This window comes from Engystomops pustulosus, chromosome 6, assembly GCF_040894005.1.
Source record: "Engystomops pustulosus chromosome 6, aEngPut4.maternal, whole genome shotgun sequence".
Taxonomy (NCBI): domain Eukaryota; kingdom Metazoa; phylum Chordata; class Amphibia; order Anura; family Leptodactylidae; genus Engystomops; species Engystomops pustulosus.
The window spans coordinates 171,497,381-171,516,897 of NC_092416.1; the positions used below are offsets into that span (position 1 = coordinate 171,497,381).

The 19,517-nt window shown below is 46.2% G+C and overlaps 1 protein-coding gene across 3 annotated transcripts in view; it reads right to left on the reverse strand.

Moving 5' to 3' along the window:
* Positions 1-19,517, reverse strand: part of LLGL2 (LLGL scribble cell polarity complex component 2) — a 33,277-nt gene that overhangs the window by 3,499 nt on the left and 10,261 nt on the right. For 2 of the 3 annotated variants that reach the window (XM_072112415.1, XM_072112413.1), the window contains 17 exons: positions 14,120-14,222; positions 9,132-9,229; positions 8,549-8,630; positions 7,481-7,596; positions 6,366-6,524; positions 5,947-6,109; positions 5,485-5,617; positions 5,350-5,404; positions 5,112-5,266; positions 4,408-4,625; positions 3,767-3,834; positions 3,160-3,313; positions 2,903-3,019; positions 1,994-2,286; positions 1,532-1,673; positions 393-543; positions 56-172 (listed from right to left, as the gene is read on the reverse strand). In XM_072112415.1, the coding sequence (XP_071968516.1) occupies positions 56-172; positions 393-543; positions 1,532-1,673; positions 1,994-2,286; positions 2,903-3,019; positions 3,160-3,313; positions 3,767-3,834; positions 4,408-4,625; positions 5,112-5,266; positions 5,350-5,404; positions 5,485-5,617; positions 5,947-6,109; positions 6,366-6,524; positions 7,481-7,596; positions 8,549-8,630; positions 9,132-9,229; positions 14,120-14,194 (2,296 nt within the window). In that variant the 5' untranslated portion in view covers positions 14,195-14,222. Of the gene's footprint in view, positions 1-55; positions 173-392; positions 544-1,531; positions 1,674-1,993; positions 2,287-2,902; positions 3,020-3,159; positions 3,314-3,766; positions 3,835-4,407; positions 4,626-5,111; positions 5,267-5,349; positions 5,405-5,484; positions 5,618-5,946; positions 6,110-6,365; positions 6,525-7,480; positions 7,597-8,548; positions 8,631-9,131; positions 9,230-14,119; positions 14,223-19,517 lie in introns of those variants that run through there. The other variant, XM_072112414.1, reaches the window with a different exon arrangement.

Consider the following 19,517-nt stretch of genomic DNA (forward strand, 5'->3'; position numbering starts at 1 on the left):
AAATAAAGGAAATTTCCACCATGAGAAATGGGTTTTATGGTACTGCAATAATTACTCTGTGACGCAGACACCGCCTCCTCCATCCGTCGCTCTGTTGGGGGGACGCGCAGAGAGAACGCGTATACTGTACCCCCATTAGTACCGGCCCATAACGAGGGACAATGCCGGACACCTGGCGGGAAGACAAAAGAAACCATCACCATCCCAAGCCTATAACTTATTTATTTTCTTGTTGGCCTCTCTGTATCAGGGATTGTTTTGTGCAGGACTGGTTGCGTTTTGGAGTGGCACTGTATTTGGGTAACATAAAGCTTGCTGTATTCTGGTCAGTGGAGGTCCTGTTCCTTCTTACTGTAGGGACGTCAGGTCAAACACCATAATCTATAACTTACTGTCACGGATGAAGGTGTCCGCAAAATACAGCGTGCGCACAAAGCCGGTGAAGGAATCTTCTGCTGATCGGGCTTCGATCTTGCGCTGGACAGGGGCCAGCTCCATCTCATGCAGGGCTTCCTGCTCCAGGCGGGCATTGGCCTCCTGCACCTGAAATTACAAGGAGAAATAAGTCGCCTTTAAAACTACCAATATTATTCCCAATGATTCCTGGTAATTTATGGCTGATGCTGCAGAACTTCATTTGAAGGGGGTTACACCGACGTCCTCTGTACAGGTGAAATAGGAAATCTCCCATCAAAATCCATCCTGCTAAACCAGGGACATTACTCATAGATCGAGGCACCGGGACTGTGGTAATTTTCTTATATTTGTTATCCATGGCTTAATCAACTTTTAAAAATTATGCTAATGAGCCAAAAAGGCTCTTGGGGGTGTTTCCAGAGCCCCTCTGTGCTGTAGCTTCACATGGTGCTACATTGTGCAGGAGCACTTCTCTCCTACCACTGTGTGAAATTACAGCAGGCAAAAGGAGGGGGGAGACCGTGTAATAGTGTGTGAAGCTGCAACACAAGGAGGCTCTTCACCAGGTTATTCTCCATTCTTCACATAGTTGTGAATCTCACCAAAAGGAATCACACGGATCAGATAGACCGAAAATGTCCAATTATGGAACAAGCCTTGAACTGAAAGAATCAGAACATCTTGGTTCTTTCTGGTATGGCTGCTGCAGAAAGCACCTCTGGTTTGTATATGCATTTAGTATGTGTCCATTGTCCTCTGTTATTCCTCTGGGTAATGTGTGATACTTGGCCTTCCATATCTCTATACACTGACTTATTATGCATATTTAGTTATTTGACAATTGGGGCCTTGTGTTGTCTTTTTAATGGATTGATTTTAAATTTATGTGTAATACATGTTAGTTATGGTTTCCCTTTATTTGGTCAAATGACTGGAGCAGCAGGACGTATGTGGCACTGATAGAAGGAGCCGAGTCCTGCACTCCGCCATCTCGCTCAGTGCCATTGAGATGAAAGGAGAAGGCGGAGCATTTGAGGTACAATGAACCCCCATATTTGTGATCCGTGGGGGTCCATCCTGCCGCTCCACTCCTTCTCTATGGGACTTCTCTTACCTTAGATGCAACTCCATCCCTTCGCTTATTGACTTGGCTCCTTCGGATGCGCCTAAAGGATTGGCGCAAGGATTTTTTCAGTGACTTCACACGGGACAGGGGTCCTTCCAGGGCGAGCTGGTCGCTGGCGTGTAGTGTGCACCTAAAATACAGAAAAAGTGTCAAGTCTCTTTGTTGACAACTTAAGGGCATTTCCAGGATTACAGGACACCTGTCTGCAGTTAGTGTGTTGTATGGTAGGTCTGCCCCGTTTTTTTTTTTTCAACAGAGTCTGGGTGCAGTACCACTCATAACCTGCACACAGGTGTGGCAGCGTTTTTGAAAGGAAGTAGTAATTCTTTTGATTTTAATTTTGGAAAAGGATGGGGATCTGTCTTTGCACAAATTTTATCTTCTATTTACATTTCCCAGCCCCGGTGACCAGGAGGCGTTGTTCCCCTTGTATATACACATGACACTCACTTCACCATGACTTGACACTTCCGCTGAAAGTCATACACTCCAAATCCATGACTGGTGCCAAACGCTAAGAGCCTCCATTCAGAGTGCAGTGCCAAGGCGGTGACAGCAGCGGGTGGTTGGCACTGTACCAAGGCAAAGGGCTGAAACCCAGGGGGGAAGCGCACGGGGTCTTGTCGTGCGTGAAGCCTCTCGTGGCCCTTCCAGCGATATCCCTCCTGCTCCTGTAAGAGATCCACTACCGTGTGGTCTACCGTGTGCTGCGAAATCTCATCATTCAGCTCCAGGACTAGGACCTGAGGAGATAAAGCGGACAATGAGGCTTTAATAGCGATCCTTAAAGGGGTTGTACATCAGACATTTATCTATACTGTACAATAATGCCTGACCACTGTGACCACAAAAGATCAGCAACGGAGTCCAGTGTCCCATAGGGAATAGAGTGATGTGCGCATGTCTGTCCTGTGCTCCATTCACTTCTATGGGTTTCCCAATGAATTGCCAGTAGACTACGGTTCAGTAAAAGGGACATACAGCCCCCTCTTCTCCCATTTGCTGGAGTCCCAGTGATCAGACACTTATTCCCTATATACAGCGTAGGGTATAAGTATCTATTGTGACACCACCCTCAGTCCAATTATTACACAGGTAGCCTGCAGAGAATACCAGTTCATAAGCCAAGATTAAAAGAGAAAATTTAGGATTAGGAAAACCTGGACTCTTTCCCCTGTAATGAGCACCACTCCTGTCCATAGGTTGTATGTGGTATTGCAGTTGTGTCTCATTCCCTTCAATGGAGCTGAGCTGCGGTACCAGACATCACCTTATAGACAGGAGTGAAGCTCTGTATAGAGGAAAGCAAGAATCATTTTCCAATCCTGGACCGCACGTTTTTAGGCAAAATCCTCTCACCTGTCCCGCAGTCCCACCTACAGACAGGTAACCGCTATATTTGCAAAGGTAAATTTTCTGAATTCCCAGGCGAGGATCATCGCTGTAGGGGTCAAAACAGCCGACCTGGTCAGGAGTCAAAAGAGTAAAGAGCACAAAGTATTATTTTATAAGATATTCAAGGTGTCTGCACCTCTGTGTCAGATCAAGCAATTAACAGGAGACTTGGGTGTAGAAAAGTTTGTGTATGTAAAAATAATACATAGAATTGCACTCACTTTCCTCAGCGGGGGCCAGTCTTCCTCTCCTTGGGAGTTCAGGTTCTCATTGGGGTCCATGTCAGTCTGGAAGACGCTGACTGTGCTCATCTTATACATTAGCTGCAGGCAGACCCCAGAGGCGTCCCAGAAACGCACCGTGCCGTCCTCATGTCTGGGAATGAAGGGTCCGGATTAGTTATAAGATATTAGGGAATTCTTGTCTTTCATCAGCGAGATGAATCCAGGGCAGAATCTGAATTAAGGGGGTTTTATATCACCTCCATAGCGAGGACTCTCAGGATAGATCTGGATTGATGAAGTGAAACTCCTAGCAATGTTTTTCGACCCCATCGATTGTTTACAAGGCAAAGCAAAGTACATTATGTGGTGGCCTGGACTGCAATAACAGCTACTGCCACTTTTGCAGATGTGGTGCTCTACCTGGTAAACGATGTGCAATTCAATGAAGCCCCCCATCATACCAAAGTCCCAGAAAACTCCTTTGAAGAGGTTGTAGATGATTAGAGAAAGCATGGATGCCAAAATAGGGCCAAAGCTGTCCACATGTAATGCATACACATTACTGTGGAATATCAGACCCATATGGTTTGCTGGATAGACTCACCCTGTTAACAGCAAATCCCTTTGTCTTGGGGCTTCAGCCAAGTTCACACCACCATCCACTGGCCACGGCTGGAGAAGGAAAAAAAAAAAAAAAAAAAAAAAGTATATATATTTTCAGTAAAATGCTACTGTCGAATCTCACTTAGGCTACATTTACACAAACGTATGCAGGGGGGTGGGGGGGAACATACGTCCGACGCCATGAAGAGTAGGGGTGACCCCTCCCCTCTCCATAGAAATGCACGACGTACGGGCCGTAAACACGGGAGAGATAGAACAAGTCTTATCTTCATGTGGCCATTGCCGTCTATGGGGGATTACGTACGGCCGCAAGCTTGTGACCATACATACGTCCCCCATACAGTCGCGTGAATGGCGCCTTAGAAGAGCGGAAAATCTGCTAAACAAAGTGCACAATAATTCGGAAAGTTTTTAAAGACATTTTGCACATTGGAATGTAGTGTAAAGAGTCACGGCTTAAAGGGGTCATCCAGGATCAGTAGAGAATGAAACAAATTGAAGAGCATTGTGATCTCTTCATACCAAGTGCTGCACTGTAGATCAGAGTGGCTGGGCTTGGCATTGCATCCTCGCCCCATTCTCCTGTATATCTTGCTTGTGTACATGAGGAGATCCCCTTACCATGCTGGAGTACTGCGTGTTCTGCTTCTTCCCTGCGCCGATTATCCTCTCCCACAGCTTCAGGGGTATAGAGGAGATGTGGTAGGAGCAGGTGATGGCCGAGCAGTGCAGGGACACCAGGTAAGGGCACTGGATCACTGGCCACCCTTGCGTCTGAAGATCTATGGCTACCAGCTCTTCCTCCGCAAGGACCAGGAGGGCGCGGGGGTCGTCGTAATCTAGACACAAAAACGTTAAGATTATATTGACTTTCACCTGTATCCTATTTCCACAGAATAATTGACTCATCACACCACAAATCGCTGCAACCCCTTAAAGGACCAGTCCCAAATTATTATCCACCCCCACAGCTAATGGGTCTGATCACTGGAACCCCCACTGATCACAATTAGAAGGGAAGTTCTGTTCCCTTCAATGAATGGAGTATAATTTGAGCATGTTCTATTATCGCTCTATGGGACTGGCAGAGATAGCAAAAGAGATTGTGGGGGTCCTTACCTATCCACAAGATGTCCAAATGGTTATCAATGGCAGTTGTATTCTGATAACTAGGGGTTAATATTCTGGGGTATCTGTTGATATCCCAGTCATGGTACCCTCGTAATCAGAAGACTACTGTCAGTGATTACCTATCCACTGGATGTCGAATGGTTAGGACCCCCACAATCACTAGAGCAGGAGTCCTAGCCCTCCCTATTACTTACCAGATGAAGGATCCGAGTTGCAGATGACCAAGTGATCGATTACCCTAGATGTGAAGTCAAAGGCTATTTGCTGGCTGCCATGTACCACAGAGATGCTGTGCCGGTCTCCGTAGCTCGCCATGGGCATGCCACCTTGGAACACAATATAGGGCGACCTGTAATACGCATCACGTCATTAGGTCCAGAATCCAGACTGCAAACCTAGAACAAAGCATCACTCCCAATGACCCAGACTCACCCTCGGCGTGACGTCAGCCATGTGATCTTACTGATCGCTTTACAGCGGAAGGGACCTGGGAAGGAAGAGAGAAATCAGCGCCAACAACTAATATCATCACCCGCAGGAATAGCTGACATTTCCAAAGCGACTTACCATATGGCACTTTATTCTCCATGGGAGACTGTTGTATGTGTTCACCGGTTACTTCCCACTGACTATAACCCCCATCGTTGTGACAGCTTATAATCTGCTGGGCATCCCGACACCAGAATATATTCTCCAGTTGCTAAGAGAGAAGAACATTTTTTGGTCACATCTCAAAAGCATCATCTCACTTTAGGTTATTAGACTTCTTGTAGGTCATACTTGATGTTAAGGGGGCTGCCTTTCAAGGTAGCAAAAGGAGGTATTGTTTTCCACTTAACACCTTGGAAAACTTATTTTCATACTTCCCAGAATTCCATAGTGGGGCATCTGTGGCTGCAAGTCTCCACACGCCTATAATTGGCAAACTCTCCATAAGGAGAACTCTTACCCTCTGACCCAAATCATCAGCCGGGACACTAGAGGGACGTGTGATGTATAGGTTATATATACGGACGCTGCGGTAAATACCTGGGTCCCCAGGAAGCGCTGCACGCTGCGGCCGCTGCTCATGTCCCACACCGCCATCAGTCCACGGCTGTAACCGATCAGGATTTGGTCCGGGTTTTTCGGATGCTCCTGCAAAGCTTCCACCGACTCAAAGGGGCGTCTGTCGGCGTATTCATCCGGAAGACTGCGGAAGGAGGAGAAATGCATTAAGGGATGTCAGGGGAGATCGTGATAAGGCAGCGAGACATCCACAGACCAAAACTTTGGTTTCAGAGAGAAGATACTGGCAGACATGTCCAAGCACCATCTACTTCCCCTCTTGGGGTAGTTTTTTGGGGAAGGTTTTATACTGCTTTGGTCTAGTAGTTATTGCTCTTCTAGGTATTTCAGGGTAAAAAAAAAAAAAAATGAATGTAACAGAAGTGAAGAAAGTTTCTTACCCGCGCAAGGCCATGTCGTGCCCCACTGTCTTCTCCTCCAGAACCTGCAAAGATGGCAGCGCCAGGGTAAACACACTGCCCCCTTCTGTACCCACATACAGCCGCTCTCCCGAGGAGTGTGCGAGGAGCACCTTTATCTGTGTAACACTAGGAGGCGCTCTGTTAAGCAATGACAATAATTACAGGTTATAACAAATATCATGCACTATGCTGCATATAACAAGACCAGAGGTTTGTGTATTTAAAGAGAACCGCTAACTTTTTAAGTAAATAATTCTATCCCCATTATTCCAGCTTTTCTTATAACATTACATTGTGCTGTTCCTCAGTTATTCCCCTTGGCATGGACATCTACACTGTACTGCCCTGACTATTACCTCCTCTACCTTTACTCACTTTCCGGATTGTATAGCCTGGTTTCTGTAGTTTGCTCGGCCTGGGCATTTCATAGTTGAGGAACAGGACGGGCTGGTTTTGATGCCAGTCTAAACTTGCCCATGACTGGCAAAGCAATGAGGAGCGTCAGGGGATATGACACCAAGGACAGGCTCTTAGTGATAGAAGAATATGCGACCATGTGGGAACTGATCACTGGTTCTGGACTTCAGACCTAGTGACCCCAGTCTCCATATGTTCGCCCGTACTCATCCTGACAACTACTAATCAATGCTGATAGTATCCGCTATTGGTTTATTCGTCTGTCTCAATGCACGTGTATGCTCAGCCAAGCCAAGCCTGCCATAAGCCAAGCCTAAGCTGCCATCTATACGAGCATTCACATGGTAAATCACATCTATTGGATCATGAGGTGAATGTAAAATAAGACGGCAAAGAACTTGTAATGGTCTCCAGATTCCAGAAGCTGCACCCCCCTCCCCCTCCCCTAACTACTCCGCATTCATGTAGCCAGGATTGGATGGTAACGGCCATCATTCACAGGCTCATTATTAGTTCCAAGTTGTATTTGTGGCCAATTCAGTCTCAAAGGAGATTTAAGACTGCGATGTCAGGTCTTTCTTTTACTAGGAAAGTCAAACAAGTCCCTATTCAGAGGATCTCTCCGTTCTGTACAAACTCAGAGATCCTGTTACTTCATAGAGCAAGGGGCTACACACCCAGGGGGTCCCCGGAGAGTGAACTTCTTCTCCTCCTGGAGCTCGGACATGCCATCCTGCTGGCGCAGTGACCACAAGTGGAGGCTGTTGTCATCCAGCAGGGTGATGAGTTGGCACTAAAGTCATAAGATGAAAGAAAAAACACAAAAACAAATCATAACTAAAAAAGTAGGGAAAATAAGAAAATGAACCATGCCAACCCCCCCCCCCTTCCCGAACCTTGTATCCCCCATGTAAGAGATCTCAATTATCTAATGTGTACAATACTGCCCTGACCGTTCCCTTTAAAAATACATGCACACTCAGTCAACCCCAGAATGCATGTGTAAGAGGGGTGATCAGAAGGAATTGCCTGCTAAGCCGTCTCCGGTCTAGATTGCACGTCTGGTTGGATAGTGGCTGAAACCATTCGTGATGAATAGAAATGACACCGAGATAAGCCGTGTGCCAGAAATAACTTAATGAAATCAGTAAACTTGTTAGTAACCAAGTCACATAAACTAAACATATGGCCTTGTAGATCATGAGAAATTCTGTGGTCTGAGTGTAGAAAAATCTCATATAATATTTTTCTGTTTATGCAAATGAGCCTTGGGGGTGAAACTGAGGAAGGTGCGCCAGACCTCCCGCCCCGCCCCCCCCCCCAGAGGGCGCCAGACCTCCCGCCCCGCCCCCCCCCCCAGAGGGCGCCAGACCTCCCGCCCCGCCCCCCCCCAGAGGGCGCCAGACCTCCCGCCCCGCCCACCCCCCCAGAGGGCGCCAGACCTCCCCCCCCGCCCCCCCCCCCCAGAGGGCGCCAGACCTCCCACCCCGCCCCCCAGAGGGCATCAGGTCATCCCGCCCCACCACAGAGGTCAACAATATTGTCATTTGAATAAGAAGAGAAATTTCTCTTCATTCCGATTTTCCCAGGAAAGTCATAGTTACGATGCAGGACATAAGTTTCGGGGTCTGCAGCAGGACTCTTCCCATTCCCTACAGTCACAGTAATCCTATAGTGTCCTGCAGGGATCTCTCCTCTGGCAGGTACAGGAGGAGCCCTCCATGAGGCCGCCGTACACATCTCACCTGGTGCGGGATGAAGCAGATCTTTATCACCGCGTTGTTCTGTTCATGCAGGTTCATGAACTCCACCCCCGGGCAGCCGTATCTGATGGAGACCGGGGCTAAGGAAATGTACCGTGCACACGAGAGACAGGGCAAGCGAAAGGATTCCGAATAGAACCTGAAATGTAGCCGTTGGGTGAATAAAGTACAGGCAGTCCCCGGGTTACATACAAGATAGGGTCTGTAGGTTTGTTCTTAAGTTGAGTTTGTATGTAAGTCGGAACTGTATATTTTATCATTGTAACCCCAGTTTAAATTTTTTTGGTCTCTGGGACAATTGGATTTTAAAAATGTTGGGTTGTCATAAGAACCAGGATAAACAATATATCTTCATTACAGACACCAGTGATAACTGTTACAGCTGTTTATAGCAGCCTAAGGCTAAAGTACAGAAAATTACCAACATCCAGAGGTCCGTTTGTAACTAGGGGTCGTGTGTAAGTCAGGTGTTCTTAAGTAGGGGACCACCTGTACCAGTTTTTTATTTTTCACTAAAATTTTAGTGAGTGCTGCCATTTCTTGGATGGTACATGGTAAAGGATACACTTTGATGGCTCCGGAGCGGGTCCCGATCGCCATGAGCCGCAAGGAGTCGCTGAACCCCAGGGCGCTGGGCTGGTGAGGGAATCCATGCTCCACCGTCTAGATAGAAGAAGAAGAGGAGACATTATTATAATGCTAAACTCAACATTTTAAAATAATAATAATAATAATGGTAAGGGTTAATAGCCGCTCCTGGAAGGGTCAGGTGGGAGGACTCCTTTAATAACTGGTGTATGCACGAACTATGAATATAAATCGATGGGATATAATTACAAAAATAGGATTATCCACTTCACATCCTAGAGAAATTATCCTGAAAATCCCTTAATCTGTGGGGTTTTACGGAGCACAATCCCCTGGGATATGAGGGGCTCCCACCTGAGACAGATGGCACTTGTGGACCCCTATTCCACTCCGACCACATGGATCAAACTATTTTGTCCTCTCCTGTGGATAGGGGATAAGGGGATTACCCACATCTAATGGATACCCCCGATACCCCGGTCCCCCACAAATCACATGACATGGGGATCCCATTACCACCCTTCATGTCTATGGGAGTGTCGGAGATGAACAGTTCCTGATGCAGATGGACGGGTCACCCCAACAATTAATGGACCTGTTTTTGTGATCAGTGGGGGCCCTCATCATCGGATTGTTAACCATATCCTGCCTACAAGGAAGCACAGTTAAAGGCGTTGTCCACAGTAAACAGATTACACTCTATTGACAGGATAGGTGATAACTGATCACTGAGGGTCTAACTAATGGGACCCCCACTGACCGCATCTCCCAGCGACTCAGAGAAAGGCATGTGCCCCGTCTATGGGAGCTGTCAGAGATTCAGTCATTCCCATACAATCGGCGACCGCCGTTCTCTGGAAATCTGGGGGTCCTTACATTGTGATCGGCAGGGGTCAGGCGAATGACTGAATCTCTCAGTGAATGACACGTGCCGCTCTTTGAACAACTGGGGGATCCCGTTCTTGTGATTGGAGAACGACCGACTAATGGTAGTCCCACCAATCCGCTTTAAACAACCCCTTTAAAACTTGGGGCATCTCCTTTTACAATGTTTGAAAGCCAAAAGAGCAGGAGGCCCCTGCTGCAGCCAGACAGCGAGAGGAAACATCTGTAGAGGAGATGAAGGAACGGGGGGGGATTTTGGGTTATTTTATGTATATTTTGTGTGTCTATTCCTATACGGACTATGATCTCTATAGACACAATGTATATTCTTACAGTAAAGCCAAAAAGATGAAAAAGCACAACACGAGCCGGACATCCTCGTCCCTCCTGAGCTCAGGCCTCGCAGAGCCGGATTATAGGCAGGAAAACATCAATATCGGCTTATCCAGGACTACAGGGAAGTCCATAAATCCCGGGGGGGGGGGGGGGAGCGTGGGAAAAGTGATGGGGGGTGTCTGCTCTCCGCAGGGTTTATTGTTCTTCTCTGACGTCATTCGGCCGCTACGTCATCGCTGCGGTACAATAATGCCCGACTTGTGTTCTGATTATTCACCGCGCTCGTCCCAAGACGGATTCTGTGACACATTATACAACCACCGGCTCGACCGGTCTAACCAGAAGAGCGAATAAATAATACCGTATACGACCAACGCAAGGGGGGGGGGCATATAGGACAGCGCAGCAGAACCGTACATCTTAAAGGGATTTTCCAGGTCTGAACTAACCATTGCATCGGATCAGCCCCACAGAAGCCGGATCAATGAGGATCGGGGGCTGCTGTGGCCACTGATCATGTGACCAGAGTTTTGGGACAGCGTGGGAAAGCAGGGTAAGTAGCCATTAATCTGCAAAATCCCTTTAAAGGGATTTTCCATGATTTTGTAATTAGAGGCGTCTATCTGGTGACAGCGAAGGCAGAATCTTACAGCTGGTGCAGCCGATCTGTGAAAGGATTTACATCCGATATTCATCCTCGGTGTCAACCAATTACAAGTACCTAAATTATACCCTCCCCCGCTACCCCCATGACCAGTACCGGAGGTATACCCCAAATGACAGGGTTTACAGACAGGTTTCCCTCTTGCACTAGTCTATAAATAGGATGGGCTGGTATTGATGCCAGTGTAACCTGCCCATGACTGGCAAACAGACCCTTCACCCAGAGCAAGGACAGAGGCCGAGTGATGGAAAGAAATCCCCAAAAATACTACACTGCCCCTTGCACCTTCCATAGACACCACATGGTAATTTGGCCGATAGCTATTCCTCCCAACTCACCTATACACATGCACACTCTGGTGACAGGAGGGCAATCTTGTGGATTAGTAAGAAACATCTGAGTTTTGGAACAACCCCTTTAAAAAAGTTGTGCCGACTACGTCAGTGATCCCCTATACCAAGAGGATTGGTGCAGGTCATCGGGAAGACTGGTCCCCCACCCAAAGCAAATGAGGATCACAAGGTCCCCAGCAATCTAGAGAATAGGGCCACCATTCTCTGGTTCGTTGTGGATCTTTTTTTGTGATTTTTGGGTGTCCAGTGATTGGTGTAGGGTCCCAGCGGTCCCTATTTTTTATCCTCAATCCTGTGAAAATGAGATAACTCATTAGGGTTTGTACAACACCTTTTAAGAAAATCTACCCTCAAAATCCATTGTGATAAACCAGGAACACTTGAGCAAGAATAGCTTTGGGGGTGTTACCAGAGCCCCTCTGTACTGGCTTCGCAAGCTGTTACACTGTCTCCCCCTCCCTCTGCCTGCTGTAATCTCACACAGTGAAGGGGAGGGGGGCTGGAGTGCACCTGTGCACAGTGTAATAGCCTGTGAAGCTACAGCACGGAGGTGGTGCCTAAGAAAAAGCTCCGACTCCCTGTAGGCGCTGTAACTTGGCTGTAGGCACAGATCACATCTACACCCTAATGGAGAATAGAGCTAAAAACAACCAAGGATTTGGGAAAATAATCAGGAGGAGATGATCCCATATAAAGAACTGATTATTTTGGGCTCCGGTCCCAAATTACAAGATACGAGATGAGTGAACACGAGGGATTATACAAAAATCTTAAATTTTAGGGAGATTTTCTTTCCGGATTTTCCATGGTCAAAGGGGGACTTTTCCAGCTAAAAACACAGTGCGGAGGATTCGTTATATTTGGGGGAAGAAGACCCGGAAGCGGATGGTAAATCCGTAACATTCTAGAACAATAACGTTGGATAGAATGGAATCTTCCGCTCCTCTTCGCTATGAATTAGTTGCTCCAGTTTCTCTAAAATCCTCGGATCAAGATTTCTCCCGGGACCATAAAACACTGAAGCGTCGGCCGCTCTCCTCTGACACGGAGCACAATGCACGGGGTCGTCCGCAGCCAGAAACTAGGTCACCGTCATCCCTCGTCTGGGATCACAACAAAGCCGAGACTCACGGACGGAAAAAAGTTTCCTATAAGGGTTTTTTCAAGCAGTTCTTCTACATCACAAAGTGGAGAAATCCGTGTGAAAACCATATCATGGGCCGCAGAAGTCACACGAGTCAGACTACATACTGTGTTTGTAGTCTGTTACCATGGAGACAATGCAAATCTGCTAAATCAAGCTTGCTTAAAATTAGTGTTTTTACAAAGCTATAAGAATTTTGATGACCCGGCTTGAAGACTGTTCCTAATATCAGATTGTAAATGGTCCATCACTTGCTACCCGCTCCGAGTTTAGCGCCATACATTACATAGTGGATATGTTTGGTATTGCAGCCTTGTGCAATTTTTTTTTTTAAAAAGTGAAGAATTTCTGTTCTCTGTATAGGAGGGGGAAAAAATCTCTTATACACAGAGAATAGAAATCCTCTGCAAATGAAATATGAGCTCTAGAGGCGTCAAAGAAAGAACGAATCACGTTCTAATAAATTTCTATTTTGCCATTGAACTTTTTAATGGGAATTGTGTGTTATACTAAATCTATTTTGCATGTTTGCTTCAGTCTATTTCCATGAACTCATTTAGAACCATCTTTTCTTAGAGTACAGTTCCTCTATTATTCCTCCTGGGAATGGCTTCATGGTCTTTAGGGCTATCGATGAGCGACCCTTCACACGTCAAACCCACTTACCAGAGATGTAATAATACGAAGCTGCTGGGGCCAAATTCCCAAATCTGTACCAGCACACCCCCCACACTTTAAGGTAACTTTTATAGTACTTCTCCACCAAAGCTCATTGGCTTAGGTGCAATCACATCTTATTCACCTGCTCTCGTCTTTCAGCAGGGTTCTGGGAATCCGGGTGCCTGGACCCGATAAATCTGGCCAATACATGAACCAAATTTACCGCTCAGACCTTGGCTATGGGTACGAACCTCTTTATGTAGAGCATTACATTTAAAGGAAATCTACCACCAGGATAAATAATTGTAAACCAAGCACACTGACATACTGGTAATTGACTACTCTGACAGGTTCGGCTTTTCTTTTTGCTTCTTAGGACCTTGTTTTTACAATAAAAAGGTTTCACAAATTATGCAAACGAGCCCCAGGGGCTCCAGACTCCAGACTCATCTGCACAATTTTTTAAAACCTCTTTTTCTTAAAAACAAAGGCATACGAAGCTACAAGAAGAGCAGATCCTGCCTCAGGGGGCACACACCAGGTCAGTGTGCTTGGTTTACAATCCTTCATCCTGGTGGTAGATTTCCTTTAAGTTTCATCCAATCCCAGGAAGAATAACTGAGGAATTGCTTCAGTTTTTTTTTAAAGTTTTGTAAATATGCATTTCCTAGAGCAGACATGATAGAAGAAGTGATGGATACCAATTACACCCTAGGCTGCTCCTCGGATGCTGGTATCACCCTCAGTCATGTGTGAACGAGAAATCCATTTTTCACCCGTGACTTGGTGCGGCAGATGGTCACAGTGTGGCACGACCCATAAATAATTCATAGAATAAAATATAAGAGAACAACAATAGGAAGAGAAGGATCCCGCTAGGGTCATTGGATAGGATAGCGCCCCCCCCCCCCTTATTCCATCACCTTATTAAACTGGAACAGGTCCCTCTTCAGCCTCTCCCGCACCGAGTCTTGTCCGGACCTCAGGAAGCGTTTCATCTCTGCGGCTCCCGAGCTCAGCGACACCCTGCGAACACAACCCAGAGACAGAAAGTGAGAATTATGCTGCAAAAAGTGGCTATGGATGACATCAGTGGCACCGGTAGGGGGGGGTGCGGGCACTGCCAATGTGTACTAGGATGCCCAGTGATTGATAACCACACACATTGCACACGTCTGCTGCGTCTTCATATGGATTTGGGAGCCACGTATGGAAAGTAAAGCGCAGACTGCCGAAAAACGTTAATCATTAACCTGCAGACAGCTGCACATACAGGACCTTTACCCCAAGCCGAGACAGGGACCGGATGAGATTTACCAGCACAGCGCGGCTATTACACTCACTTTATGAGCCGAGTGCTTCCTCAGCTCATCCATAGTCTCCCTGAACTTCCTCTTAAAGGTGATAGGACCCACCTTGTGCCTCCAAATACGCAGCGATGAAATAGCGAAAGAAGGTGTCCGGCCGCTACAAGTTTTACCCTACAAATATGGGATAGCATCCAAATCAGTTGGGGTCCCATAAGTTCACATTAACGGGGGTCTGTTGTACCCCAAATGAATGGAGCGGTGGGTCTGGTCACGATCTACTGGAAATAGCGGAGTACTGCGCTCAGCTATCTGTCAGTGCCATAGAGATGGACAGAGCACGACCCCCGTTTTTGTGATCTGTATGGTCCCATTTCTGTGAACCTCGCTGACCAGCAAGTTATCCCCCCCATCTTAAACTTCAAGCGACTGGACAACCCCTTTAAGAACTGCAGTGTCACTTGTCACTCCATTTATTTGGTGGATAATTCTTTCCAAATCAACTTATTTCCAGTTAGAACCTTTCACAAAAATACCAAAGAAATCGCTCTGCCTTATTGTCCCTATTAAGAAACAAAAGAAGATTTTAAGGGGGTTTCAAAAAAATCTAAAGGAATATTAAAAAAATTAAAACCCAGGATGCAGGTTTTTTGGGCACTCACGCGGTCGAAGGTTCTGGGGGCAGCTTTCTAAATCTCTGCTTGCTGTGAGCCATTGCTTTCTTACATTGGAATAAAATGAGTCCTGAGTTGCAATACCGTGTGCAGCCACTATATGATGTATGGCGCTGTACTTGGTAAAAAGTTAAAAACGTAACTATTTTATTTGGAAAGTGGAGAAGAATGGATACAACAGCTCATCTTGTAGATGCGGAGGCCGGGGAGGTGGTTACCTCGGTCTCCTCGTACATGATCTGAGGATGATGTAACAGGTGAGGCTGCGGCTCTGTGCAGGATACCCCCCGCCGAGGCTCCAGCATATAGAGGTCAGGAGGAAGGAGAGCTGTGAATAGCGGCGCCGGAGGGGAGGCTGACGACTATTTTTAGGATGCTCCACGTGATCAGCAGGTCTCATACTTCGGGTTGGCTTGAAGAAAACTGCAAACAATCGCTCACCCCCCCCCCCCCCCCCCCACAACTGGGAGGAAACCTGCACCCAGCACACAGGAAAACTTAGGCCGAGTTCACAAGCAGCAGACGGGGCAACTCAGGTGCAGATACTGTGCAATGCACCGGATTTATAGAGGGATTTTAGAAGGGGACACAAGGCTCGGCCCAGTTTAGTTGAATGAGATTGAGCTGCACAACCCAATGTCAGGCAAATATGACTCTTCTCACGTCATTTTTACAACAGACGAGTCAAGTTTAGTTGTCTCAGACGGAGTGTCACCGCAGAGTCCTGCATCTTCTGTTCTATAGCACCTAGAAACACGTTTTTATGTTGTCTTAAAAGATAAGAATCATGTTTCAGATCCAATCAGGCTTATGGTTCTTTTATCTACAAAGCTGGACCTAGAGGCAGTTTAATAGGCGGGAACTGGATCTTTAGCTGCCTGTATCTCCAGTTCTATAGCTCACAAAGCCAGAAGCCTGGTGTGATCTGAAAGATGAGATTCTTATCTTCAAAATGCCACCAGTAACATGTGTCTAGGAACTATAAATCAAAAGATGGGGGCTTTGGAATAGACACTACCCCTGCAAACTCTAAACTTGACACATCTCATGTGAAAATGAGAGTCATATTTGGAGGTTTTTTTATTATTAGGCAAAATGTAGACATTTTAGCCCCTCGGGACATTCCATACCCTTCCTGAGGGGCTGGTAGGATATTGGGGTAAAAGCTAGTAAAGGGTCAGGAAAAAAAGAGGGAGTGAAACGTGTTTGTGCTGCATCCACTACATCTCCCATGTTCCCATTCTCAGACTTCTCAGTTATCAGCAGAAAGGATTCCAACCACCATCATCCGCCTAGGAGGGAATAAATTCTCCACCGCTTGGCCCTCATGCAGAATACAGGTCGTCTATACAGTGCTTAGACACTGCCTGGGGTCATGGATTCCTGTATGAGACACTCAATGCCCTCCCTGATAGACACCCGGCCGTGCACCTACCTGCAGAGAATGTGAGGAGTAGATAGGACCTACCTGTAGTGTTGTAGCCTCCACACAGTGCACATTACACACCTGTGTTAAATTTATTTATAGATCCAGGCAGGGTGACTGTGGGAATCTTCTTACATTTGTTATAGATGACTTCCTTCCTTCTAACATCAACTTTTATAATTATGCTAATGAGCCAGAAGGGCTTTTGGGGAGCGTTACCAGTTTCCTTCTGTGCTTAAGATTTGTCTACCCTCCCTCTGCCTTCTGTAATCACACACAGTGGAGGAGGGGCGGGAGGAGAGCTCCTGCACAGTGTAACAGCCCGTGAAGCTTCTGCACGGCAGGGCTCTGGTAACCCCCAGATGAGTTGTATATTTTGAAAAGATGCTTTTTGTAGGAAGGAGGCCATGGATAACAAATATAAGCAGTTACCACAGTCCCGGTGCCGGGATCTATGAGTAATGTCCCTGGTTTATCAGGATGGATTGTGATGGTAATTTTCCTTTAACCAGTGGCACCTAGAAATACAATCCAATGAGCTTTCAAATGACACCAGAACTGTTTTTCTAGGTGCCACAGTTATATATAGCGATGAGGCTTATTTTTATAGCAGCAGGGTACATGGAATGGTCCAGAACCAGGCATGGACCCACATTACTACAGATCCAACTTCTCCCTCTCTACCCATTGTATCCCCCCTATTCCACTTTCAGGATATTACTACTACATGGGGTCTAGTTTATTGCCTTTATAAGAAGGGGGAACGTTCTGCAGGACATGAAAGCTTCTGCACACGTTCACTCCCCGCGCAGCAGCGTTCCTCCCTCTGACCTGGAAGAGGAATTCCAGCTATTTTTTACATGTACTCCGCACCGTCCCCAGCACAGAGATGAGAAATATTTAGGCTGCGGCTGGAGGGTCTCTCCCTGGTCACGTCCCACGTACATGTGAAGGGGGAACGCACCTCCTAGGCCTGGGCCCCAACCAACGGGCGATGTTATTACATGTTTTATATCATCATGTGTAATCCAACACCAGGCAGATAATATAAATTTCTTATCTGCGCCCGCTGTGTACCTAACCTTTACACAACCTCCAGTATTTGTCATACGAGCTGGCCCTTATATATGATAAGTAGAAGTTTTCCCCTCTGCAGGACTGGAGGACTATCCGCTATGTGGTCTCCCATATACTGCACATAGAAAGTAGTGAAGAATCTGCTGCACAACTCTCTCAGAAGATCAGCGGTATCATATAGGACATTGCAGAGAAGTACTGATGTGTATAAAGCACTTGGGGTGAGATAGAAGCTTCCCATCAGCTCTAGCAGCCTCCATTATATGCATAATCTAAATAATACAGTGCATTATACAGAAGTACTGATCTGAATAAACCTTGGGGTAAGATATAAAACTCACTATTTAGCTCCAGCAGCCTCTATTATTTGCACAAGATAAATCAGATAGGACATTATAGAGGAGGTACTGACCTGTACTGATGTGAATAAAGCACTTGGGGCGAGATAGAAACTTCCTATCAGCCCCAGCAGCCTCAATTATATGCATAAGATAGATAATAAAGGGCGTAATAGAGAAGTAATGACTTGTACTGATCTGAATAAAGCTCTTGGGGTGAGATATAAAACTTACTATTTAGCTCCAGCAGCCTCTATTTGCCAAGGTCTTTCCTGTCTCACTCGGAAGCATCAGCAGGATCATACCGTATATAATTGATAAGTAATGAGCTGCTCCAACATGAATAAATCACTTGGGTATAGATAGAAACTTACTATTTTCCACCAGCAGCCTCTGTATTTGCCGGTGTCTCTCCTCTACCACTTGTAAGCATCAGCAGGATCATATAGGACATACCGGAATAATTGTATGAATAAAGCATTTGGGGCGAGATAGAAACTTGTTATGAGCCTCAGCAGCCTCTGTATTTACCTGGGGTCTCACCACTCACACTAATATGCAAAAAAAAGGACCATATAGCTCATTATAAAGAAATAATAACCTGTACTGATGTGAACAAAGCACTTAGGGCGAGATAAAAACTTACTACTTAGCTCCAGCAACCTCTGTATGTACCTGGGTCTCTCCTATCTCGCTAATATGCTAAAGCAGGATCCTATAAGACATTATAGAGAAGTAGAGACCTGTACTGATGTGAATAAAGCACTTTGGGCGAGATAGAAGTACATCTTTCACTACTTACTACTACAAAACTAACATTTACTAGAAATCCCCTCCTGAATCCGTCTTGCTGGAGCAAAACAGGACTGTAAATCATAAGGGAGGGGGAAAGACGCAGCACAGACAGAATCTGCTGGAGCCACTAGTAAGTATTTTATACTCTCATATATTTTCAGACTTTCTTACATTCACTTGTACAAAACAAATCTATATATATATATATTTTGTTTTAATCTGTGACAATGGAACCTATAAGAGATGTGAACGTGACCTTAATTTCCTCAGATTCACACGCCGACCAGATCACTGATGATTCACAGCTGCAGGGCGGGCGCCATCCATTGTATTTGGGAGCATCACTAGTCCCTAAAGTCTGACTCAGTCCCCAATCAGTGCTGAGCACACAGGAACCTCACACCACGAACGAAAGCCATAGACTTATCTGCATTTCCAGGAGGAATAACGGAGGAACCAAGCACAACATAGTGCGGTTTATGCAAATTTTGGTTGCATTTGTGATATGTAATGTAATATGTAATGTTTGTCCAGAGAGGAGAGAGGTCCCATCTCTTTAGACCTAATATACACATACATACAGGGGTAAATTTGTTATTTCCCGGACCCCCAAGCAATGTCTAGGGGACCCCTAAGGCACAGTGCATAGTCCGAACGGCACAGCAAGGAGTCCGTGACTCCTTAATCTGTCATTGTCTTACCCA